Source organism: Canis lupus, chromosome 37, assembly GCF_048164855.1.
Source record: "Canis lupus baileyi chromosome 37, mCanLup2.hap1, whole genome shotgun sequence".
NCBI lineage: Eukaryota > Metazoa > Chordata > Mammalia > Carnivora > Canidae > Canis > Canis lupus.
In genome coordinates this window covers 18,671,345-18,696,362 of record NC_132874.1, presented here as the reverse complement: position 1 = coordinate 18,696,362, position 25,018 = coordinate 18,671,345, and the positions used below count along the sequence as shown (strand labels likewise).

The following is a 25,018-nucleotide window of genomic DNA, read 5'->3' as shown; positions in this document are numbered from 1 at the left end:
CACGGTGGAGAGCAGCCCAGTCAGCCTCTCAATGACTTAGAAGCAGAATCTGGAGCCGCTTCGAGCGGGGGCTCCGCAGAGCAGAGCGGGGCTGGAGGGCCTCCCCGGTCCCCGTACCCAGATGGCAAATCCAACCAGAAACGTTCTGGGAGGTGACAGGACAGTCAGGACAAGCCTCGTGGAACTTCCTTGCCCACATTTTCTGTGGGAGACGTCAAGTCTTACCGTTCACATGGACTCTAGGCTTCACGAGGACCTAACTAAAGACATCTCTCATGAGATTTCCCATGACTGACAGAGGCTTCCACACGCACACGCACGCACACGCACGCACACGGTTATGGCACCAACATTCTCTTACTCAGGCACGTGTCAGAAATCCCACTGCTCTCATTACAATGGCTGAGCTCTGCGATGAAAGAAGCGTTGACAGAGGCAGCAAAGCCGGGGGTGGGCGTGGAGGTATCTTCCAGAGGCCTGGGGTTTCTGTTTTTAGATCTGCTCCAAGCTAGTGACCAAGCACGCGATCAAGCAGCCAGTTCTGCCCTTCAGATCAGAGGAGCAGCACTACTGCCGCCTTTCCAGAGCTCGTGGGCAGTTCACCAGCGATGCTTTAGAGGATGCTTTCACCAGAATCACTCAGGAGCCAAAAATAGCTGGGCAATTTGATTTTCCTCAACTCTATTTTAGTCTCAAAGGAAACCATTTAGATTCATCAAGAGAAGGTTGAAGGGGACGACAGATCGGCCACTGAAAATATTTAGTTTGCGAAGGGACCATGAGTTACACGTTTACTTAGAGAAACTTAATAAAGAATCTGTAGAGTGTGTTGGCTTAAAAAACACACACACAAAGAGGATACCACAAGTTTAGTACATTCAGCTCTCTGAAAAGCCACGAGCAGAGCCTCCACGGCACCCGCGCGGTTCCGCTCCGACGGCCCGGGCGCGGGTTTTACAGCTCATCTCTGGCCTGTCGTAGGACAAACTGGTGCAGGGAGTCCAGGTCTCTGCTTCCATTGTGCTCGCTGACTTTCTGCCCTCCGCGGAAAAGCAACAATGTGGGGTAGCCTCGTACCTTAAAAAAAAAAAAAAAAAAAAAAAAAGATGAAAACCAGTGGTCCAGGTCACGTACAGATTATTTCTTAAATAAAACCAGAAAAGCTCCTATCGTCGTGACCGGGAGAGCTCGTGGCTACATTCTTGAAAGGTATGTACCGTTTAAAAAGTATTAAAAAAAAAAAGCAAAGAGCAAAGCCTTGGGGGCTCTACTCTTTCCCATCCAAAAACACACTCAAGACTAATGTCAAAGAGAGGACGTCACCCAAAAGGGGAGCGTCCGGAGCTTTCGTGCACAGGCTGCCACCCGGAGCCCTGGTGCACAGGCACATTCCGATGCAGCAGGCCAGGTGGGCCTGGGGCTCTGCATTCCCAGCAAGCTCCTGGTGAATCCCCCCACTCTGGGGGCCCCACGGTGTGGCAGCAACATCCTCGAGGATACGTTTTCCAGCTGCAACGCACTTCTTTTCTAAGACTAAGGTACCAAAAAAATAAGATCTTCTTGTAAGAAGTTTTTTTTATTTAAGATTTTACTTACTTGGGGCCTACTCGAGAGCAGGGGAGGAGGAGACAATCCCAAGCAGACTCCCCACTAAGCGGGGCTCGACCTCACGACTCTGAAGTCATGACCTGAGCGGAAACCAAGAGTCTGCCGCTTACCTGACTGCGCCACCCGGGCGCCCCCACATCTACTCTCAATCTAACGAGGGAGGAAACTCCAGGGCCTCCAAATGTTTTAACAAGACATAGAAGCAAAAACGTCAATTACAAATCTTCTGGGCGCGCAGACTGTGCTGACGGCTCAGAGAGTGGGCGACAGCCCAGTAAGAAGCCGGGCGCGGTCTGGCTTGCTGGGACGGCCCTTTCAGGAGGACGTGCGGCTGCTTCCCTTATTGAGAACATGGGCTTAGGTCTGCAAAGTAATCCACTCGAGGGTTTGAACGAAGACTGCTCGGCCAGCCAGAGCGGCCGTGTAGGGGGCACCCCATTCTCAGCCTGGAGTCCACTGCGCCATCTCCTATGCAGACAGCAAGACCCCAAATCCCCCCATGAGGACAGGTGGAGAGCTCATGGAAAAAGCCCTTCCTTTGACTCAGCATCTCTTTTGCTTTTCAAAATGAACACAAAGCGGGAACCTCACAAGGACACAAGCAACACTTCGTTGAGAAGCTGAGGGCAGCGTGGGTCACCCCGGTGACGACCACCTCAGACGACGGCTCCATGTGGGCACCCCCCTCCCCGCCAGGGCTCCCGGGGGGCTTTCCACGCACATGTACCCACCGAGTACTTGCTGCAGATGCTCCGTTCGGCAGTACAGTCCACCTCCGCGATCTTGACCTCTGCCAAACCAGGGAATTCCTTTCTAGAGAGTTCCTCCCACGTGGGAGCTAGATTCTTACAATGACCGCACCTGGGAAGAGAAGGACACAGCTTTGTGGGAGCCCTGGGTCAGGCTGGCTCCCCTGCAGCTTGCCGCCAAGCCGAGCCTTGTTCTGCCGTGAGAGGCAAGCAGCCATTGCCTAGAAGTTCGTAAAACATCAAATTCGCCCACGGGGGCACTAACGCTTCCTCCTCCTCCGTCCCAAACAAGGAATTCCAGTCAATCCGAAGCAGACTTTTGGCTAACCCGGTAGCAGCAAAGCTCGTGTGGAAGCAAGTTTGGATTCTGAGACCCTTTCCAGGACGGTAAGTGGAGCAGCAGGAGCTGGATGCAACATGAGCACAGGCGACACACAGGAAGCCAAACCAACTCGATGCATTTTTTTAAGAAAACACTTCATTTTAGGTTTGATTGCTATGGTCCCAAGTTCAAGACCACCTTAAGGCTTCCCTGGCGCTTCATCCGCTTGGTGCGAGCACTGAAGCCAATGCCAAGTTCGCACCAGCCTGCCCTCCTACCCGTGACGGCGCCCCTTCACTAAAGGGAGCTCCTGTCCTCAGATTTGATCTATGTAGCCTCAACACTTTATTTGGTATCATTTACTAGTGATTCTATTGTTTAAATGATTAATTTAGAGAGAGCGAGCAGGGGGAGGGGCAGAGGGAGATGGAGAAGCCTCAAGCAGACTCCCCGCTGAGCGTGGAGCTCAACGTGGGGCCCGATCTCACTGCCCTGAGCCAAAATCAAGAGCTGGATGCTCAACTGACGGCGCCGCCCAGACGCCCCTTGTGTTTCTATTCATTAGGGACAAACCCTGCACAACTCCCGCAAGTCACAGGCTCACTGACTTCTTATCTCTGCCACTGTGGTTTCTCACAAACACCCAGAATGGAACAAACTGCAGAGAAGTGACACGTTGGCGGGCTTACTCGTTCGTGTTTAGAAAGAGAATCTCACACTCTCTCCTCGAGACTCTGCTTTTCTAAGGGGATTGTTTTGAAGACAAAGCATTCTTCCCCTTTTACAGCTGAGGAAACTGAGGCTCAGAGGATAGGGAGGGCACGTGGAGTCTTGGCCCCTGCCACCTGCCCCGCTTCAGGTGGCCCTGGGCACCAACCAGGCGTCCTCCCTCTCTGCCTGGGTCCCGAGGACCATGTGGCAGGAAGGTTCGGCTCACCGGGTAACCCCCGGAACGGCTCCACCAGAGCTCTACTGGATTGCTCTACGACGTCCGAGAGGCCACGGAGTGAAGCAACGTCATGACACTCGTGGTTTGATGGACTTTACCAAAAAAAAAAAAAAAAAAAATCAATCTATTTGGAAAAGGACAGATACCACAAAACCTAAGCTGTCACGTGGCCATCCTAATTCTCCGTTTTCATGTTTTCCCCCCGAACAGACTGAACTTTAAAATTAACTGACCTCATCCTCCATAAATAACTGCTTGTGGACACCACCAAACCGGCCTCAACCGAGCTGAACGGAGGCGCCAACAGCCACCTCTTACTTCCTACAACCGAACCTGTGTGTAAAGGTGGCCCCGCCAACGCCGAGCAGAGCGCGCTGGCTGAAGAGTGGGAGGTGACGATGGGACTCCAGCGCCGGGACAGAGAAGTTTCTAGGTAAACAGCCACTTACCACGGAGCATAAAACTTGATGAAGGTTAATCCTTCTGCAATGGTGTCCTCGAAGTTCTTCTCCGTGAGCGCCAACACCGTGCCCTGCGTGGGGGGGGGGGGGGGGGAGCCGCGGTTCAAATGCATCCCTTAGGCAGAGCAGGGCCGTGCTTCGGGGTAGCAGGAACACACTTCGAGAATCTTTTTAAGATGCCGTCACGCGTGCTCCAGGGTCGTACAAAAATACGCAACTTGCATTTCACAAGCTGCACCAGAAGGGCCCAGGTCCTGAGCCCCGGAGGAGGCAGGACGTGGTCCTCGGCCAGCCCGAGTGGGTTCGGGTGCCGCTGCCGCCCTCCGGGGCTCTGGGGTGCGGCCCGGTTGGCTCTGTGTGGCCTGGGCTCCGGTCTACACCTCCCAGGCTCGGAGCCCCCAGCCCCCGCAGCAGGGGTCCAACACCCCGACTCCCTGGCCCGCCTGACGTGGCGCACACGCCGTCCTCGCCGGCCCTCCGGCCCCCCAGCACACGGAGCTGTGAACGGTCTCTGCGCACTGACCTTACCCCGGACGGTCCCGAAACCACAGGCAACGGTGCATGTTTTACGTATCACAGGCTTCGTTCCGTTTTTAAATTCAAAGTAAATGTACCAACTGCTCATCGTTCTGGCTGGGCAATGTCGGGGGAAGGTGCCACGCGGCAGCCTGCTCTAAAGCCATGTGGCCTTGACAGGGCTTTACGGAATTACGTCCGTGGGTTTTTCCAAAAATGGACCTGCGCTCCTCTCACGAGAGCAAGAACGTGATGATTTATCATGTGATAAGCGTGATAAACATCGGGGGACTAAACGCACAGGGCTGCTCCCCTGGAGTCTCAGTGATTCGAGGGCACAGCCCGCCCGGGCGGCCGTAGAGCACCTCCAGCTTTCTCTGTGTCCAGAAATACGACACCACGCTCCCGGGGAGGCCTACCTAATGCTGGCAAAGTGTATTATAAATGGAAGCTGTTCGGTATATAATGATACTCAATTTGGGGTGACCTTCGTAACCACCGTGACACACACGCTCCCCTAACATACGTGGTCGCGGCTACTACAAAATCTGTTGTTGGCTTCTCAGACCAAAAGGTCAACTTGGAACCAACACCCAGGTCGTCCCCAACCTAAGAATCCAAGTCAGGAATGGGCTGTGGGGGCGAGGAGGCCCATCCCTGTCCCCACTCTAGCAGGACGGGGCGGGGGGCGGGAGGACTCGGTGTTTTCCAATTCCACACGACTACGACCCATGGAGCAGTGGTCCCAGGCGAGCCAGGATCTGTTACGTAAATGCTGAGGGTTCGAGAGTTGCTGGGGGGGGGGGGGGGGCGGGGGAGGGGGGTGGTGTCTGCACACTTACTGCCCCGGCCCCACGCAACCAGGCCACGCTGCCCTTTCTTTGCCCACCCTGTCCCAGTGTCCCAGCTAAGAACTCGGCGTGCCATGCACGACAGTCGTACGAGCTTGAACATTATGTTCTGGAAGTAGGTTGACAGGCTTTATGGCTCTCAGGTAGGCAGGCAATCAAGCACGGGTTTCCTAGGAGAACAGGATTTTGAGGCTCTGGAGAATGTCCTTTGCGCCCACAGCTTCGGCCTTGGCCTCTACCTAACGCTGCAGATGCAGAAGCCTACAGGTGTCCACTCCGGGGCCCCGTCTAACTGACCGCTAGACCCCTCGGCCTGGTCCCCACCACAGCCCTGGAAATCAGCAACTCAATACCTGAACTCCCCCTGTCCCCGCTTCTCTCACACGTCGTGTGCACCGTGGCTCGCCAGGTGTCCCCCCAGACACGCCGCCTTCCCGACTGTGCTCGGCAGAGCGGGGCCCTTTCCGCCTCCTGCTTCTCCCCTCTGCCCCCGCCACGGCCTTAGTTCGGGGGCTGCTTCATCCTGCGGCCCCAGTGCGCTGGTTCTCCGTCTCTTTCTGCCAAGCATCTAAAATGCAAATCTACTCATACCTTCCCCTGGCTCCCAATACATACAGGGCGAAGCTCACAGTCCTGGGCCGGCCGACACAGGCCTCTGTGACCCCTGCCCCGACTGCCGGCCGCCCCAGCCCCACGCGTGCCCGGCCGCGGCACACCCACGGGCTCCCGCTCTCTCCTCCATCGGACAAGCCTTGTCTCTCCGCAGCCGCCACGGCTCTCTGGCAAACACCAGTGCACCTTTCAGTTGGTGACACTCCCCGCCCGCCTGCCCCCAGCTCCCACGACAGCCCTGAACGGCCTGGCACGCACGCGTGGGTCACGGCCCCAGGGCCTCTCTTTGTGTGTGTGGCCCTCCATCTGCCCCACCAGGTGGGAAAGCGCTCTTATTTGCTTTTGTTTCCTGGTGGCCCGGGACAGTGCCTGAAATGTGCTCAGAAAATGCACGAGTGAATCCAGAACCTTCCACTCTCTGAATGAAGGCAGCACGGCAGTGAGTCAGAGACGGCCGGCCTCAGCAAACGGAGTGCGCGAGGGCCAGCGGCCTCTCAGGCTTTGCTGCTGCTGATCTTTCAGGGCCTTTCCAGGGATTCAAATTACTGCCGCAGGTTCTGAAGATGAACAGAGGTGGGGCCCTAACTGGCGGCAGCAGATTTTCCTAGCAAATGCCCTCAAATGTAGCGCTTACGGACTCAAAGGGAGGAGCCTTTCAGAGCCTTTGCCACCAAATGCTCCCAGGATTGGTCTCCCGGCGACTTCAGAGAAGCTGGCAGGTTTACCCCTTACCAGCACGTGCGAGCGGCCGAAGAGCACGGTTCACGTGGAGGCGTCAGCAGCGGGCACCCACCTGGAGACTGTGACCTGCCCCCCGCTGCCCCATCGCCCGCGGTGCTGGAACAGAGGAGCCGCCGTGGGCCCTCCCGACCGCAGCGAGCACCCGGCTGCACCCAGGAGCACCCAGCAGCACCCACCTGCGCCACAGGCTCAGCAGCTGCCACTGGGGCCTCCGACGGCTGGACGGTCTCCGGGGCCTCGCGCTCGGCGCTCCGCAGCTGTGACTCCACGTACTCTCGCAGGGACTCCAAATCCCGCTTCCCCTTGTACTGGTCGATCTGTCCGAGGAAAGGGCCACCCAAAAAGGCCGTCGGGTTAGCTCACCTGGGTGCTCCGCTCAGAGCTCACCCCCGCCGGCCGGCTTCACGAGGCCGTCACGGGGGCGCTGTGTGGAGCCACGCTCCTAGGCGGGGCGCTGGGGACCAGGCCGAGCGGGCCCACTCCGCTCTTTGAGAAGCTGACCGTCGGCCAGGGGCGAGCACCTTCCCGGGAGCCCACCTTGACCCCGCTTGGGGACCGTGACCCGCCCGCAGCTACAGCAGGGCAGCTCATCTGGCGCTACCTTGAGCCGACTGAAACGTTTCCAAACGGGAGGACCACGGACAGGTTTTGTCCACCACCCAAACCTTATCAGGTAAGGGAGCGACACCGGTTCCGCCATCACCTAAGCCTTCAAGCCCGTGCCCAGACGAGCCACGGCCGTGAAGCCACCGAGCAGCAGCCCGCTGCGGGGAGGGCAGCCCCGGCCCCGCGGACGTACCTTCTGTCCGTCTCGGAACCACAGGAGAGCAGGGTAGCCGCGGACCTGGTTCCCCGAACAGAGTTCATAGTGCTGCGTACAGTCAACCTGAGCACAAAGTAAGACCACAGTCACCGTGCGTTTCTTCAGGAATCTTCCTGCCACACCGATTTCTGGGTCCGTGGCACCCCTGCCAGCAAGGTGCAGTTTGGGGACAGACTTCCTAAGGGCCACCCCAGGGTCCACCTGAGCTGAGGGAGCAGGGTGGGGAGATTTAGAGAAACGACTCACTCAGCTCACCTACGCGTGCCAGTGCTGGGTTAACATTTTACCTGGAGCTGGTGAGCAGAGCGAAAAGGGGAGCCTAGCCTGACGTCTGGGGACGGGAGGCCTGGCTGTGGGCAACAGAGGCCCAGGCCGATGCTAGCCTGCAGATTTACCCTCACGCTCCAACCTAGGGAACTGTGGAATCAAGGAGGAGCAAGCAGTGAATTTTAAATAGGAGTATTTGGGGGCTCTTGGGTGCTCAGTGGGTTCAGCGTCTGCCTCTGGCTCAGGTCACGATCTCAGGTCCTGGGATGGAGCCCCACGTCGGGCTGCTCAGAGGGGAGCCTGCTTCTGCCTCCGCCCGTTTGCACGTGCTCACCTGCGTGCACGCGCTCTCTGTCTCTCTCTCTCTCAAATAAATAAAATCTTAAAATGTATATAAATAGCAGTACTTGGTATAAAGATAACTGAAAAGACCTCAAATTAAGGTTATATTATGTTCTTAGTTCTATAAACTCAACTCACCATCACAGCTCTTTAAATTTATTGCATTTAAATCTTTTCAAGATTCTGTTCAACGTTTCCATGAAACATTTTATCCTAAGTCACTTCTTTCTGATTGTCTACTGGCGTTAAAATCAGCTAGTGGGACACTAAGTTGTTCTTCACTGTGTCAAAAAAGTAGGATGAAAATATCACTTTCACACACAAGACTGAAGTCAGCAGTTAGATTATTAAGGGGAAGCCCAGGAGGCCCAGCCTGAAGGTAGAGGGGTGGTGGGGGGGCATGACACGGGTCCAGGCTAACCCGGCCACCAGCCGCCTGCGAGTCCAGAGATGAAGAGCCCCAGCCTGGAGGGACAGACTGTGCCGCTCATGCCTGACTCTACCAGAAACCTCTACTGACACAAACTGGAAGTTATGTCCCATAAAAACTCATAAAGTAATTTAAGGATGGAAGGAATTGGGAAGATAGAAGACAAGAAAATTCTGACCACTTCCATGAAATGTTCACTAAACTCAAAAGCATAACATGTATAACTAGAATGTGTAATCGAAAGTATTTCAATCCACTGAACTCACAACAACTCTTACAGTTCACCAGGCACATGCCTCATGCCACGCGCCCCACGAAGCATCCGACTTTCACCCGCACCACCCGCCACATGTCAGGTCTCCTCACGCTTTTGCCCAGCGGGGAGACCGAGGTGTGGAGGGGTGGCCGAGGGGTGGCTGAGGGGTGGCCGGCCAGGTCTACCCGGCTCCTAAGCTCACACTTCGGACCGTCTCCCTGTACTGGGCGGAGCATCTCATTAACTGCAGTTCCTGGACACGCAGCATTACTTCTGTAAACAAATCAGCCCGCTGGCAAAGCAAAAAATGGGATTTTCATAAAAGGAAACCCGTGCCTGGATGTCTGGTGGGTGCTAAAGGCTGGGTGAGACTGAAAGTGTTTGACGGTCCAGGAGCTGCTCTGGATATTTCCAGAAAATCCACTTACACAGAAGTTGTTAGACACCATTTCTGGCTTCTCTCCGCAAAGTGGGGGAAGCTGGAAAGACTCCCAGGCAGCAGGGAGAGCGGGGCTCACCGGAGGGGGCCCTTGTGCAGGCCTCTGTGAGCACGGAGCTCAGGCTCCTCTCGGTGACAGCTCTTGGGTGAGGTCAAATGTGGATGGCCTCCAAGTCCGGCCAGCGAGCACTCACGAAGGCTGTGCCCCGTATCTTTGCAGGAAGGGCTCTGGGGCTGCCAATTCAGAATTGGCCATTGCTTCAAAATAAACAAAGGAGCCAAAGCCATAATTTATCTGGAGGCTGTGGAAAAGCCAGCACATTTGAAACCAGCCTGCCATCTGTGAAGGCGAAATGAATTATCAAGTGGCACACTAAATGGAATTAATAAATCACGTTTGCGACTTTGCACACGGAATGAATAATGGGCTACTCTGCTAATTAATCCAGCCAAAGGCGGTCTATTTCCAGGGTAATAAGGGCTTTCACTTACCTTGCCAATCTTGACAGTTTCAGAATGTTCAAGGCCCAGAGCCAGCTGCTCCCAGGCTGGAGCCAGAGCTTTGCAGTGACCACACCACGGAGCGAAGAACTTGATAAAGTGGTCGCCTTCGGTGGGGAGCCGGGGCAGAGAAGGGAGAAGGAGGGTTACTCACGTCACACCTTACTAGAGACTGGAGGGAGGCATCGTGGTCCTCCTGCTACGCTAACGTCAGTGTGAACCCTTTTGCTGGTCACAAGTGACTCCGCCGACAAAGTCTGTGAGCCCACGAGGAGCCTCAAAACAAATTCTAGTTTGTTATCTTTGGGGGACAGCAGGGAACCAACTCCTCATTTGAAGAACTGGCAATAAAGGGGAAGAATCGGGCAATTCCCCTGCCTGTCTTACACGAGCTGTACCGCTGGATGACCGTGTGACGAAGGAGGGCAAGTTTCTCTCCGTCAAACAATGAAAAGAAGGACGTTTTCATTAGAATATCAGCATCCGGCAACCCTAATAAATTAATGGACTTAGGGAAACACGTCGAACCGCACCACGGGGACAGGACTGGCAAAGTCCGGGCTGGAGAATTCCGCAGGTCTCATGACCTCTGTGCTCAGCAACCAGAGCGCAAGGAAGAAAATGAGATGTTGGGGAGGCACGTAGATTGAGACTCGCGAGGGATGTATGTGAAAGAAAGAATGAACTAAACATTAGTTTTAGGAATGCATATTTGGGCGGACGCCTGGGTGGCTCAGCGGTTGAGCCCTGCTTTCAGTTCAGGGAGTGATCCCGGGGTCCTGGGATCGAGTCTCGCATCAGGCTCCCCACAGGGAGCCTGCTTCTCCCTCTGCCTGTGTCTCTGCCTCTCTCTGTGTGTCTCTTATGAATAAAGTCTTTAAAAAAAAAAAAAAGGAATGCATATTTGGGCGGAGAATGATAAAGTAAGGTGCGGTTTCCATAAAGTCAGGACGCCACCTCCGTGAGGGCAGGAGGGCTGGGACGTGGCCAGAGTTAAGAGAGGCTGGCGGTCTTATTTCTTGAACTGGACAGTGGTTACAGAGTGGCTACTCTAGAACAATTCACTAAGCTCCACGTTTGCTTTTTGTATCTTATTTGACAATAAAAATAAACGGATTTAAAACCTGAGTTAACATCCCCTTGGCCAGGAGGGAAAAAAAAAAAAAAAACACAACCCAAACCCACACAACCTCATTACTTAGATACTGAAGATTTTTTCTAGGCTGTTCTACATTGACCAGACTAAAAGATGTTTGGCTGAGACAAGACCTAAATCAGGCCGTGACCAGAGTGAGAACAAACCCCCGGGCACCAACGTGTGCAGGACTCGGCCGCGCCACCTGCCCACACCGCGTTATCACCACAGCCGCGACACGTTCCAGGGAAATGGTGAAAAACTTGATGCAACAAATCGGCACCTGATCTGCAAGGCTGCAGCCGCGCCCCCCCAGACAGGGACGGTGCTGGCCTTGTCCGTGAGGCGGGGATGAGACGTCCGGGAAGGAGCCCACTGGAGGGTCGGCGGCCCCTGCTCGGGGAGGGACCCAGCGGAGCTCGTGGGCACTAACGTGAGCCCCCGTCAGGGAAAACACTCAGAGGCCGCACCGTCCCCGCCCGGACAAACCTTTCACCCCAGGGAGAACAGCTCAAGGTGTCGCAGGAAGTCTCTTAGGCCTCAGGTGGGGTGGGGTTGCGACTCGGCGGCCGTGGAGTGACAAGGCCGGGCAGGATTTTTAGCCCTTTTCACCACCTTTCCAACCCAGTCTTCTGGGAGGACTTCGCGGCTGCCTCTGAGCACGGAGATGGACGAGGGGGCCGCATGTGCTTTCGAGCCAGCTGTTCGGGAACGTGCGAATCGGGGACTTACGTGCCATTGACCTTAGAGACTGTACACAGGTCATTCTGTATTCGGGAGACCATTTTCAAAAAAAAGGGGGATGTGATACAGAAAAGTATTTTAAGCATAAAGAACACCCGTTCTGTTTTGCACATGACGGTCCCACTAAATTCTAGTGTAAATACATAAGACACTTCTATTTCTGCCTCGGGTCAATAAGCACGATTCACATTAATATAAGTAAACCCTTTCTCAGCCGAGGAGGCACCGTCCAGCTGGTGTACAAATTAAGTGTGCCCGTTTGTGATTTGTGAGCTTAAGGCTTCGGCTAGCCTTAAAACTGGCATCTAAGGACAGGGACCAGAGGAATCACTGCCAAGAGGAAGAGCGGGAACAAGGATGCTAACAGGTCTGGAAGAGAGAAACCAGGCTCAGTGCCACAGACGTTCCTGTGAGCCCTCAAGTGCCAAGAAGGAAACGCCCGGCAGATCAAGGAGCGGCGGATGCTCAGTGGTTCTGAGGTGCGTCTCCCGCCGCGGACAGCCACGCCATTCACCCGGCATACCTTGTGCCACGTGCAGCTCAAAGTTGCTCGCTGAGAGCTCGTACAGGCCCTGCTTGCGCTCAGGGGCTCTGGGCGGTTCTGCTGCTGGCTCTGGTGTCTAATGGGGAGAAACGAGACAACGGTCACTGGGTTTCCATGCGGAGACGTAGTGAGACCTGCTGAGGAGGAGACTCGTGTCTGTCTAGAACCTTCCACAGGCCTCCTCCCTGACCTGGCTACATCAGACTCCGTGGGATGCTGCTGTGTGGAGGGAACCCGAGGCGGGAATCCACGCTCCTGCAGGAAGCCCCTTGGCGGCGTCCCCACGGGGACACAGCGGGCAGACGCAGGGGCCAGGCCCACCCCAAGGGACACGCCGCCCGCTCCCTGGCTCAGGGCCTCCGATCCCCGGGGAGCTCGAGGTGAACTCCCCGAGCGCTGGCCCCGAAGAGCGGCGAGGGGCCTTCTGGGGGACGCATCTGCCGGTGCCAGAGCAGGAGCCGTCCTGTCACCGCAGCACCACACAGCGGGGGCCTCAACCCAAGCGCCCGAAGCGACAGGGAGCCCCACACGGGGGCGGGTGCCACTCAGGTCCTACCTGGCCGCGCCTATTTCTCCGAAGGACAACATCCAGGTGAAGCCATGAGGAGCAGTGACGGCGCACGGCCGGAGGCTGCAGGAGGCCTCCTATGGTCCCACCTGCTCTGGGGCCGCGCCGCAGCCCCCGACGGCAGCTGCCCTACTCACCTGCGAGTGGCCTGGCTTGCTTGGCCTTACAATTTTGTCTGGTGACAGGTTTTTAAAAACCTCACTCTAGGGGATCCCCGGGTGGCGCAGCGGTTGAGCACCTGCCTTCGACCCAGGGCGTGATTCCGGGGTCCCGGGATCGAGTCCCACGTCAGGCACCCTGCTGGAGCCCACTTCTCCCTCTGCCTGTGTCTCTGCCCCTCTCTGTCTTACGTGAATAAATAAAATCTTTAAATAAAAAAAAAAAAAAAACCTCACTCAAAAGTAGGAAAAGATGTCTTTTACAAAGATTATCACATTCCTTGAGCACTTCTGATGGAAAAATTGTAAATGACCTAAATATCCATTGACAAGAAGGAGCTGAGTTCTGGCAAACCCACGTGACAGTATCAAATTGATACATACAGGGGCGCCTGGATGGCTCGGCGGAGGGGCGTCTGCCTCCGGCTCGGGCCGGGTCCCAGGATCAAGTCCCACATTGGGCGCCCCACAGGGAGCCTGACTCCTCCCTCTGCCTGTGTCTCTGCCTCTCTCTGTGTGTCTCTCATGGACAAATACATAAGATCTTTAAAAAATATATGATCAATATAAAGGTAACTATATAAAAATATCACTTGTGAAAAGACGACATTTATATGGTTTTAACTATTTAAGAAAAAAATACAGAAGCAAATACGGAAATTGAAAACAAAGTAGCAGGTTTTCTTTCTTTCTCTTTCTTTCTTTCAGTTTCTCTACTATTGCCACAACACTGGGTGGGGGCAATCTAAAGCTATCCTGTTTCAATACACAAAAAACGTATACATCGAGTTACTGAGGTATAAATACGGATGAAGAACTTTTTAAAACGTTTTCGCCTCCAATAAAAAGCAAGTTCCAAATTGAAAAGAATTTTCGGTTTGCAATATAAGGTGGGCGTATCTGAACTTTCCTACAATGAGGCACACCGTTACTGTTCCCAGCGATTGTGGGAGCGAGGGCATGGGGCGCGGGTGGACCCCAGCAGCCAAGTCCCCCACCGGAGGGGACACCCGCTTGGGCTCAGGACGTCTCCGCCGCCAGCGGGCAGAGGCCGGCCTCGGTCCTTCCCCGCCTGCGCTGGGGCTGCCACGGCCTGAGAGGGGAGCTCAGTGCACTGGACAAGTCCCTCTGCCGTCCTCACGTGCCTACGGGTTTCCTGAGCGAAGCCGTCACAGAAGACTGGCATTTTGGCGCCAAAGAACGATGAGAAAAGAGATCAACGTGTTTGTGAGACCATTGACTTTTGAAAGCTGGTCTCCTCCAATCAGAGAACATTTTCACAGAGGAAACCAACTGAAGTTTAAATCTGTATGAAAGTTCCACCTGCACATGTAACTCTCTGGCCCTGACGAACATGCAGATGGACTCTGAGGGCTTGTGGCTTTCCCCGTTACCTAAAATTAGATGAAGTCTCGGCTCAACCCTCCTTCGAGGCCTTGCACCATGCAGTTAGCTGCAGCCTTGGTGAGCACGAGGGGACCCGGCACCAGAGTAGCAGGTGCGCTTCCGACAGGCTGTGACATCTACGCACAACGTGGGGACAGCCAGAGGACCACGCAGTCACCCTGGGCAGTGACCCCGACAGCAGCAGAGCCCCCAAAGCCTGCTGGTCCCTCATGTGGGCGCGGACCACCTTCGAGGCAGCGAGCGCCCACCTCCGACCCTAAAGCCGTCTCGTCTCACTGAACCATTCTGTTGAAGTTAGACTTCAGGGGCTCTTATTTCGTCAGAATCCTACAGCACGGGCCGCTGGCCATCTTTCCGGACCCTCACGACACAGCGCCATGAGCCGTCAAACCCAACCCAGCCTCCTGAGCATCTGCGTTAAAGCAGAACACGCCGCACACGAAGGGACGCTTACTGGATGCTTTATGATCGTACTGATTTGTGAGACAAAACTAAGACCCCCAACATCAACTGGAGGGGGAGAACTGCAGAATTTTCTTAGTAACATTCTACACACAGCTGCATCTTTAGAAATTCTCTCAGAAATCCTACAGTCTCCACACCGCCCTGATCTCACTACCCTGAGGCCAAGGAGGGCAGACACTGAGAGTATTAAAGGTTTTTATTAAATGACGTTATTGGCCACACTGGCGAGCACCTCGGTCCTCAGTCCAGAGGAAAAGGAGGGGTTCACACGGCAAGAGAAGGCGGGAAGTTGGCCTGGACTGGATATTTGGGCTTAGGCCTGGCCCTGACCCCGAGTCAATCCGTGATGCTAAAGAATTAGCGTCACTTGTATACGTGTGAGCGTGGCACAGAGGTTGATGTTAAAAAGTACTAAGTGCACCTCTGTGAGATGTGCCCTGGGGTGTCCACAGATGATGCTCTCCGAGGGCTGACTCCGCAGCCAGACAAGGGCACAGCACAAGGTGGGCAAGACGGGGAGCATCGGGGACCATCGTCATCCTCCCCCTCGTTCACGCACTGCCTGTTACTCTTCTCTCTACTCGTGTGCGTGTCTGAGTATTTCCATAATAAAAAGCTCGGTCGGTAACAGTTCACCTTTTTCCACTACGCTACTCAGAGCAGTGAGAACAGAGACCAAAAGAAGGGGATGCAGAGGGGTGGGGAGCGCTGGGGTGGGGAAGGCGAGGGGGGCTGGTGTTCAGTGGAGACGGGGTTTCGGTTCTGCAAGGTGAAGAGAGGGCTGGGGATGGCTGCACAACAGGGCCAGCGCGCCGACCACCACCGGATTAGGGTGCTCAGAAATGGCTACGACGGTAAATTTCGTACCATGTGTATTTTACCACAATAAACAGAAACTGGGAAGGGAAAAAGAGTCCCTTTCTACCTACAAACGTCGATCCATTTCTAAGACTATAAAGGTGCTTCGAAACGGGACCTTACCGGCCTCTTTACTACCCCGAACTGTAGGAAGGGAGAGAGGACGGGAGGCGGGGAGGCCTCCTTGCACTCACCGCAGGCTCCTCGTTCAGCGTCTGCAGCATCCAGTTCTCCAGTGCCTGGAAATCCCGAGGCCCCTGGTACTTCACAGCTTCCTGGCCAGGCTTGAAAAACTTCAAGCTGAAAGGTCGAGAGAGGACAAGACAGAGCAGTTTTCAACAGGTGGGAGCGCTCCGAGTGGATGGCGCTGTCCCGCTGGGACCCCTCAGTGGGCCGCATGCAGCCAGGCACGGGCCTGCCACCCTCGGCTAGACCTCAGAAAGACAGGGAAATGATGTCCCGGGAGAAAACATATCCACCTAATCCCACACTTTTAAGAAGTCTCTTAACTTATTCAAGAAAAATAAGACCAAGCAGAACACATGAAGTCCAAGAGGCTGTGAACGAAACCCCAAACCACTGGGGTTTAGGAGACAGGACTTCCAGGCTTTTCCTTGCTAGGTATTCATCATCCTTCCCAGGCTTTAGTAGTTCTTAGAGTCTTACAGTTTTTATTTTTATTTATTTATTTATTTATTTTTTTTTTTTTTAATATTTTATTTATTCATGAGAAACACACAGAGAGAGGGGGGGAAGGGGCAGAGACACAGGCAGAGGGAGAAGCAGGCTCCATGCAGGGAGCCTGACGTGGGACTCGATCCAGGGTGTCCAGGATCACACCCTGGGCCAAAGGTGGCGCTAAACCGCCGAGCCACCAGGCTGCCCTCTTACAGTTTTTAAAGAAAATAATTTATTGCCTCTGCTTCTCTCTCTGTCTCTCATGAATAAATAAAATCTTAAAAAAGTGGCGGGGGGATCCCTGGGTGGCTCAGCAGTTGAGCGCCTGCCTGCCTTCGGCCCAGGGCGTGATCCCGGGATCCGGGGATCGAGTCCCACGTTGGGCTCCCTGCATGGAGCCTGCTCCTCCCTCTCCCTGTGTCTCTGCCTCTCTCTCTCTCTCATGAATAAATAAAATCTTTAAACAAAAAATTTAAAAATGTAGTAGACATAGTACTGTTTGGCAATAAATGTATTTCCGGGCTACCCTGTCAGCTCTTCGACTCTTACAAAGCATGAATGTCCAGGTTCTGGGAGAATTTACATTTCCAGCATGAGAACAGCCTTGACATTGCCTGAAAGGGTCTATCACTTCCCCTACGGAGCAGGAATTTTCTTTTTCCATGTAAATTAGCCTCCGAAGGGGGCTGCAGATAGAATGCACAGCCCTTCCTCTGGTGGCCGAGCAGGATTCCCCGCGGGGGGCGGGAAGCACACCTCCAGATCCTGTGCCATTCAACAGGTGACGGTGACGGTGACGGAAAAACAGGCTCTAGATAGCGCTTCACAGGAGGCGTCGAGGATGCAGCAGGAATATACGGCAACCACAGAAGGAGGGAAACAGAGGCCAGCAGTTTTGGGCGCCTCTTCCTCCAAATCTCCCTGCGCTGTGCGTCACGCGCGTGGGCACTGGCAGCGGGGCGCAGCCTCAGAACTCAAGGTACCCGGGCTTCGGCGCCGCAGGGCTGAAGAGCTAACTCCCCAAGGCCTCAGAATGAAGGTTCGAGACCAGTGCGTTAGCTGGAAGAGGCGGTGGGATCCCTGTGGGCTCACGGGCCTTCCCACCCTGAGATCGTGCAGCTTCGGCGACGTCGCCCACGGGCCTCCGGGGAGAGTTCGGGCCCTGCCTCCTCGGGAGCTCGGACCTTTACGGCCCTCCCGGCCGGACTCCCAGCAGCCTGGCCGGGACCCCGCTACTTGACCAACTTATACGTGGTGAGCAGCTCGAGGATGATCTCATGGATCCGAAGGCCGCACCCACCCCTGGGACCTCTGGAAGCTCTGGAAACCTGCTGTGCCCGTGAGAGCTAGAAGATGCTTAGTGGAGTCCCTCCCCATGCCCTCCCCCCCCCCCCCATCTCTCTTCCAGGGGGGCCTCCCTCACCAGGGCTCTTCAGAGTGGAAAAGGCCTGGAGCCACCAGCACCATCGGGCCCATTCCCTCCAATTCTTTGCTAACATTAAAATGCAGTAAAACCTCACCTGTGATTTTTTTTTTTTTTCTGATTTGGTGTGTGCTAAGCAACACACAAATAATTTTTTGAAATCTCTTCTTGTTGGATTAGAAATCTTTGTAGTCTGCCCAAGCCAGAGGCTCTTCCTTAAGTTCACAGAGCCGAGGGATAGAATTAAGGGCTTCCTTTACAGACTGTCCGGGGCATCTGGCCCCAGTTCTTGCTGTAGATGGGCTGAGGGAGGCGATGGGGAGACGGCCACAGGGTACGAGCCCAAAGGACAGCCCCAAATGTTTCCCCCTATTTCTAAACTGCCACATGGGTGTTTGCTCTTCCTGGTGATCTGTTTTTCTTTCAAGGAGACGGCAGGGGAGAAAAAGCTCCATTAGTGGGTCACTCTGGAAATCTAGGATCGCAGTCCTAGCGCTACAGAAGAGGTGGTGTTACCGGCTGACTTGGGTCGCCCAAAGCCGACCTGTCGGAAGTCCTAGCCGCCTGTCCCTCAGAATGTAGCCTTATTTGGAAATAGGATCCTTACAGATATAAGTAAGTGACAATGAGGCTACGAGGGTGGGCCCTAATCTAGCATGTCTGGGGTCCTTATAAAAAGGAGGAAATTGGGACACCTGGGTGGCTCAGCACTTGAGCGTCTGCCTTTGGCTCAGGGCGTGATCCCAGGAACCTGGCCGGATCGAGTCCCACATTGGGCTCCCTGCATGGAGCCTGCTTCTCCCTCTCCCTATGTCTCTGCTTCTCTCTGTGTCTCTCGTGAATGAATAAATAAAATCTTTTAAAAAAGGGGCGGGGGGATTTGGACACAGAGAGAGCCATGTACAGAGGAAGAAGGCCGTGAGGACGGAGGTTTGGGTGCAGCCACCACCAGACGCTAGGCAGAGGCCAGAAAGGATTCCCCTCTGGGTTTCAGAGCGCTGTTGGCCTCCCCAACTGTGAGACGATAAATTTCTGTTCTCTTCAGTCACCTGGTTTGCAGTGCTTGTGTCGGCAGCCCTAGCAAACCTCCCCCAGATGATGCGGATTCCTTACCAGCTCAACAGCATGACCTCCAAACACTTTTCTAAGCACCCTGAGAAATCCTAGGAGAATGGGAACCCCAACTCTCTCCCCGTGCAACCCTTTATTTCAGTGGGAGGGCCCATGGCTAGAAGGACCCCACACCGTGTGCTCAGGCATTTGCATCCATCATCTGCTGCATCTCCCTGAGATGGGCACCGTGTCGGGGGAAACAAATCTCACACAGGTCAATACGTGAATGCCCGGCGGGACCAGGGTTAACGCGGTGCACCCTGCCTCCTGCATTCCCCGAAAGAAATCTGTCCTCCAGCACTGGCTCAGGGCTGTGAGGGTCGCAGAGGAATGTCCTTCCCAAACAATGTTCACTGTCGTGCGAGCTCACTTCAGTTCTTTTTAAGGACACAAAACCAGTGCATGGTGTTCTCGGGGAGACCGTATCTCCTAAATCAAGACACGTGATTCAACGGGGCTCTTTAAAATCTGAGAATAATGGGGCACCGGGGCGGCCCAGTTGGCTGAGCATCCCACTCTTGATTTTGGCTCAGCTCACCATCTCAGGGTCAGGAGATCGAGCCCCACGTCAGGCTCTGTGCTCAGCTTGGAGTCTGCTTGTCCCTCTCCCTCTGCTCCTCCCCCCGCTCCACCTCTCACAAATAAATAAATGAAATATTTAAAAATCTGTGGATAACATCTATGGAGCAAGTGATGTCGCAGCCAGATAGCTCAGATGACCAGGTGGAGGTGGAACCCTCTGCCGCCCCCTCACACTTGCTCTGCTCAGCCTCACGAGGCCTGCCTCCCTCCCAGTGGTGTGGCTGGTGGCACACATGACCACATGGCCACACTCGGCCCACTCCTTAAGAGTGGACACCATAGCCTACTATCTCTGCACCTTGAAAGTAACGGGCTCTCAACAGGTAAGCATCAATCTCCTCACCTGGACCCACCACTCAGACGGCTTCCTGGCGACGCTCTCCGTCTATGCGGAGTTTCTTTTAAAGGCAACGCTATGAAGCATAGGACAATGATGCCTCTAGGTAGGTGCACGTGGTAGAAAATTTTCTCTACTGATCTGATCTGAATGATGGCACTTAGATCAGCAGTGGTCACCAAAGACCAAGAATTCTAGTGTCCTTTGTGAAAATGCCCGAATTCCAAATGTTAGGGAAAACCTTAGACATTTACTGTGTGTGTTCAGATCAGTGTCTGCAAACATGTTATTTCATCTAACAATGTTACTGGAGGGGGTGGTATCAACATCCTTTTTCAGACTCCGAGGTTAAATAGCGTGACCTGGCCTGCGTGATAAATAAAGGGTAGGACCAGGATTCTGACGTGGCTTTTAGGTTCCAGCCCAGAGCTCCCTCCCCTCTTCTGCGCTACACTTTTCCATGCTGTCTCTCGGGTCTGAAGACAGGCCCAGGTTTTACAAGAATTTCCTTCTTTCATCAACACAAACCAGTATCTGGGGAATACAGTGGCCAACACCCCGCCATACATATGGAAACAGCACCTTCACTCTACCACCTGCCTGCGGTCTGAGGGGGGCTGCTGCCTAAGATACCCTGCCCCTTTGGCCACAAGGACTGCAAAGAACATTCCACTGAAGCTGGGCAATCGGTGGTGAGCCCAAGCCCACCGTGACTGCGAGGGATGCAGGGCTGGAAGGGTTAATCACTTACGGGACTAAACGGGGCCCTAAACCCTTGGAGGAGCTGAGCCTCAGAGCTTCTTCCACCGCCTTCCATTTCATCCCCTTTTGCTTACTGGGCCAGTTTCAATTTCTGTCTCTTAACACCCCACCCTCCACCCCCCAAAATTTATTTTAACAGTCAAGGCCGTAAGGAACGCCCCTTGTTAGAGCGGCTAGATTCCTTTGTCCCCTTTCCTTCCAACAGAAGCAGCCCTGCGCGCGTCGCTTGGGAACTTACTCCAGGAAGGATGCTCGACAACAACAGAAGTGACCAAAGACTCAAAGTAAAACTGATGACAAAGCTTGCTCGTGGGGTCAAGGTACTTGTGAGCATCACGGCTGACGGGACGCCGCGGAGGCCACCGTTTCTGCTTCTTACACACACACACACACACACACACACACACTCTTAGAAACAGGAAAACCCCACACGGATTAATGAAAGGCGTTTTCCAAACAAAGCCCAAGAAGGCATTTCTTCTTGCGTGAGGGTCAGCCCTCCGGGCTTAGCTTCAGCGCCTCCCCCCCTCAGACCACAGAGTGGGCTACCAGAAGCCTAGCGCGGGACGCGCAGGGGACTAGGCCCCGACTTACGTGGGGTATCCTCGCACACCCTGCTCGGAGCACACGTCTGAGTCGGCCGTGCAGTCCACCTTGGCCACGTAGACCTTGGCGTCCTCCATGCTGTTGTACTTGTCTCCCAGCTCGTTCCAGGTAGGCTGCAGCCGCTGGCAGTGTCCGCACCTGGAAGCGGGTGAGGGGACGCTGAGTCTCGGGCCAGAGGGCGCCGGACCCACCTCTGTGGGTATCACTGCAGCACGCTGCCCTGCCGCCACCACCGGGGAGCCCCTGCGGGGTTCCCAGCCCCAAAGGGACACCCAGCAAGGCACTGGGCCTGCCACCCACCTTGCTCAGGGCCTGCGGTCCTCCCCTGCTGCCCGCCTGCCCTTGCCATCGGTCCCGGAGCCAAATGCTACTACCAGCACTTTCTGGAAGGGCCCTGCTTTGGCCTGCCCCCCAGGAAGCGGTACCGGCTCCCTCGGACACCGCCTCTCTAGGCCCACCTGGGCAGACAGGAATTTGCCCTTCAGGTCTAGTTTGGGTGTCACTTCCTCCAAGCAGTCAGCTCTGACTTCCCAGGCTGCTTGGTGCCCTTCTCTTGTTCTGGAAAGCTCCCTGGCTCCCTGCTCTCCTGCAGCAACTTTGCACTGCTCGCCTTAATCGCTCCTTTTTAGCTGAGACTCTCCTAAATAAGTATCTGCAAATGCAGACAGAACTGACCATCTTTACTTATCAGCTGCCTGCAATGCCGTATCTGAAGTCTGCATGAGCCGGGACTGGAAACTTGGATCTCGAGCCTCAAGGACAATCACACAGAATTACAGCCTGGGGCGGGGGCGGGGGGGGGGGTCAATCACCTGGTGTGTATTCACGATGTCTACAAAGGAACAAAGTTGCCCTATTACTTTTCAAAGTGATCTTTAAAATGTGTGCTTATATGAACGCCCCGACATTGAAAATGGTCCATCTGTCCTCAAAGTAACTTCTCAAGAAAATCAGTGTTAAATTGCGTCTTTTTTTTTTTCTTTGCCTCTTTTCTTTTCTGACAGTTGACCTCCATAACAAGGATGGAAAGGTAGCCCTGGACAAGTCGGCTTCAAGCTAATGTGGCTTCCCTGTGCAAGCACTATCCTGGCCAGCAAAGAGAACCCCTGCTTTACAAGAAGCTCAAATACAGTATGATTCCTTCTTTCCTGGACGGTAATTGTGAGGGAAAACCAGTGTTACATGTAAGTTATACTGTTATGTATTAAGTTACATAATTTATATGGTGCAAGTGCCATGAAGACAAGCACTGTTCTTTTTACAGCTGTATTCCCAGCACTCAGCACATGCTTGGCAGGTACTAAGCTCGGCAATTTCTTAGTGATGGATCGATCCGTAGGTGCCATGTGGTCGGCACCTCTGGTTGGGCCCCTGTGGCTCTAGCATGAATCTCTGAGACAGTAGCTACATTCAGAAGGCAGTCTGTGGCCATGTAACGAAGCAAAGCCACCTGGTGCCCCCCCAGGAGGTGGCCCCAGCCTTGACCTCATTGTCCACCAGATTCAAGGTGAGCCACAACTGGCCATACAGAAGCTGTGACCTGACGTTAATGCAAAATCTACAGCAGAGGGACATCCTTACATCCACCAAGTTCAGAGCAAAAATATGCAGAGCAATATTTTTGTTACATGCCACCCCTGCCCCCCAGATCACATGTGGGCTTCTAAAATTCCGGAGACGGAAACTGGAAAGAGATGGGGGAAAGGGGTAGCCCACAGCATGTTCTACGTGAGCTCTAATGTGTTCTTAAAGTCAGGCTTTTAAATGCCATCAGAGAAACCACGCGTCTCTATTTAAGTATATTGTAGCAGACTCTTAAGAAGAAGAAAAAAACCTTCAAAAGTTAATTTTTCTGGGAGCATCCATCTAGAAAAGGAATTTCCTTAAGAGCAAATGCCCAGACTTGCCAGTCTTGTGCCTCACTCCGTCTAGGACTAGCTGTAGGTATTACTGAGACTCCAAAATTAAAACTCCATCCGCACTGTATGGACTTTATATGTCTATGGATCAGTTTTTTAAAACAATAAAGAAAAACAACCCATGGGCTTATCCCACTGAAAAAGGCTCCCATTAAGTAGCGTATTTAACTGGAGTAGTTACTCTGAAAATACTCCTTCACAGAAGAACTATGAATAATGAACGATTATTTGTTGCTACAAAATATCTTCTAGGCCTCGGGCAGCTCTAAAACCTCACCTCCGGCCGGTTCTCGGTTCTCGACACAATGAACCCGAGATACTTTGTTAATAAGTGACAGCTCTGACCCAGACCTGCCTCCCCCACCCCCGCCCCGCCCCAGAAGCTGATTTATCTGCAAAGAACTGAAATGCACGAACAGCCTGATTATGGAAAGAAAAAAAAAGTTTCCTCCAACTTCCGCCCGCACATTTTCGGAACAAGCCGGATTTTCTTGGGCATCTTCTCCCGGTTCCTTCCTACATCCCTTCCCCACGTCTCCGCGAGCCTCTCTCCCGCTCCGGGGAAGCACGCCAGATGCTGCCGTGAGCCTGCGAACCGCCTGGGCCCTCGAACCGGCTCCGGGCTCCTCGCCGGGCGTCTGGGCCCCCGTGCGTCGGGGGGCCCCGGAGGCCGGGTCCCGGGGAAGGGTCGCCGCGACCGGCCAGCGGAGAGCCCGGGCAGGAGGAGCCGGCTGCGGAGCTCGCGCTTTGCAGAGGACCAGGCCCCACGGGAGCAGCGGGGTGGAGGTGCGGGGGGCTGCAGGGGGGGGGGAGCAGAGGACCGGGCCCCACGGGAGCAGCGGGGTGAAGGTGAGGGGGGCTGCAGGGGGGGGGAGCAGAGGACCAGGCCCCACGGGAGCAGCGGGGTGGAGGTGCGAGGGGCTGCAGGGGGGGGAGCAGAGGACCGGGCCCCACGGGAGCAGCGGGGTGGAGGTGAGGGGGGCTGCAGGGGGGGGAAGCAGAGGACCGGGCCCCACGGGAGCAGCGGGGTGGAGGTGAGGGGGGCTGCAGGGGGGGGAGCAGAGGACCAGGCCCCACGGGAGCAGCGGGGTGGAGGTGCGGGGGGCTGCAGGGGGGGGAGCAGAGGACCAGGCCCCACGGGAGCAGCGGGGTGGAGGTGCGGCGGGGGGGGAGCAGAGGACCGGGCCCCACGGGAGCAGCGGGGTGGAGGTGAGGGGGGCTGCAGGGGGGGGGAGCAGAGGACCAGGCCCCACGGGAGCAGCGGGGTGGAGGTGAGGGGGGCTGCAGGGGGGGGGAGCAGAGGACCGGGCCCCACGGGAGCAGCGGGGTGGAGGTGCGGGGGGCTGCAGGGGGGCGGGAGTCCGGGCACAGCTCCCCATCCACTCTGAGCTGCGAGGGGGTCCCCGGCACCCCCGGCCCGAGCTGCCCCTTCCCACCTCCGCCCCGGGCACGGGGTGGGCCGTGACAAGTAGCCCCCGGTGCAGGGACGGGCGTGCGGGGAGCGCACCCAGACCCCGCCGCACGTGGCCCCGGGCCCCCGCCCCCGCAGGCCGCCGCCGCCGCGCAGGAAGTTGGGGGGTGGGGGCGGGGCCTCGGGGGGCGGGGCGGGCGGCCTCCTCCCGGCGGTGGCCTGGGGCCCGCCCTCCTGCACCGCCGGCCGCCCTGCGCCACGTCAGCCGCGAGCGCCCCCGCCCCCCGCCCCCTGCCCCCCCGCCCCCCGCGCCCCTGCCCCCCGCCCCCCGCCCCCGCGGGGCCCCGAGGAGCGCGGCCACTTACCAGGGCGCGAAGAACATGACGAAGTGCGCGGCGCTCCGGATCCCGTGCGTGAACATGTCGGCCGTGTACAGGTGCC

The 25,018-nt window shown here is 55.4% G+C and overlaps 1 protein-coding gene across 2 annotated transcripts in view; it reads right to left on the bottom strand.

Moving 5' to 3' along the window:
- Positions 1-664: 664 nt before the first annotated feature.
- TXNDC5 (thioredoxin domain containing 5) overlaps positions 665-25,018 on the bottom strand; it is a 25,962-nt gene continuing 1,608 nt past the window's right edge. Inside the window, exons 1-10 of one of the 2 annotated variants that reach the window (XM_072814216.1) lie at positions 24,943-25,012; positions 21,236-21,385; positions 15,941-16,046; positions 12,270-12,366; positions 9,859-9,974; positions 7,609-7,695; positions 6,986-7,126; positions 4,078-4,160; positions 2,340-2,469; positions 665-1,077 (exon numbers count right to left, since the gene is read on the bottom strand). In XM_072814216.1, the coding sequence (XP_072670317.1) occupies positions 955-1,077; positions 2,340-2,469; positions 4,078-4,160; positions 6,986-7,126; positions 7,609-7,695; positions 9,859-9,974; positions 12,270-12,366; positions 15,941-16,046; positions 21,236-21,385; positions 24,943-24,998 (1,089 nt within the window). In that variant the 5' untranslated portion in view covers positions 24,999-25,012 and the 3' untranslated portion in view covers positions 665-954. Of the gene's footprint in view, positions 1,078-2,339; positions 2,470-4,077; positions 4,161-6,985; positions 7,127-7,608; positions 7,696-9,858; positions 9,975-12,269; positions 12,367-15,940; positions 16,047-21,235; positions 21,386-24,942; positions 25,013-25,018 lie in introns of those variants that run through there. The other variant, XM_072814217.1, reaches the window with a different exon arrangement.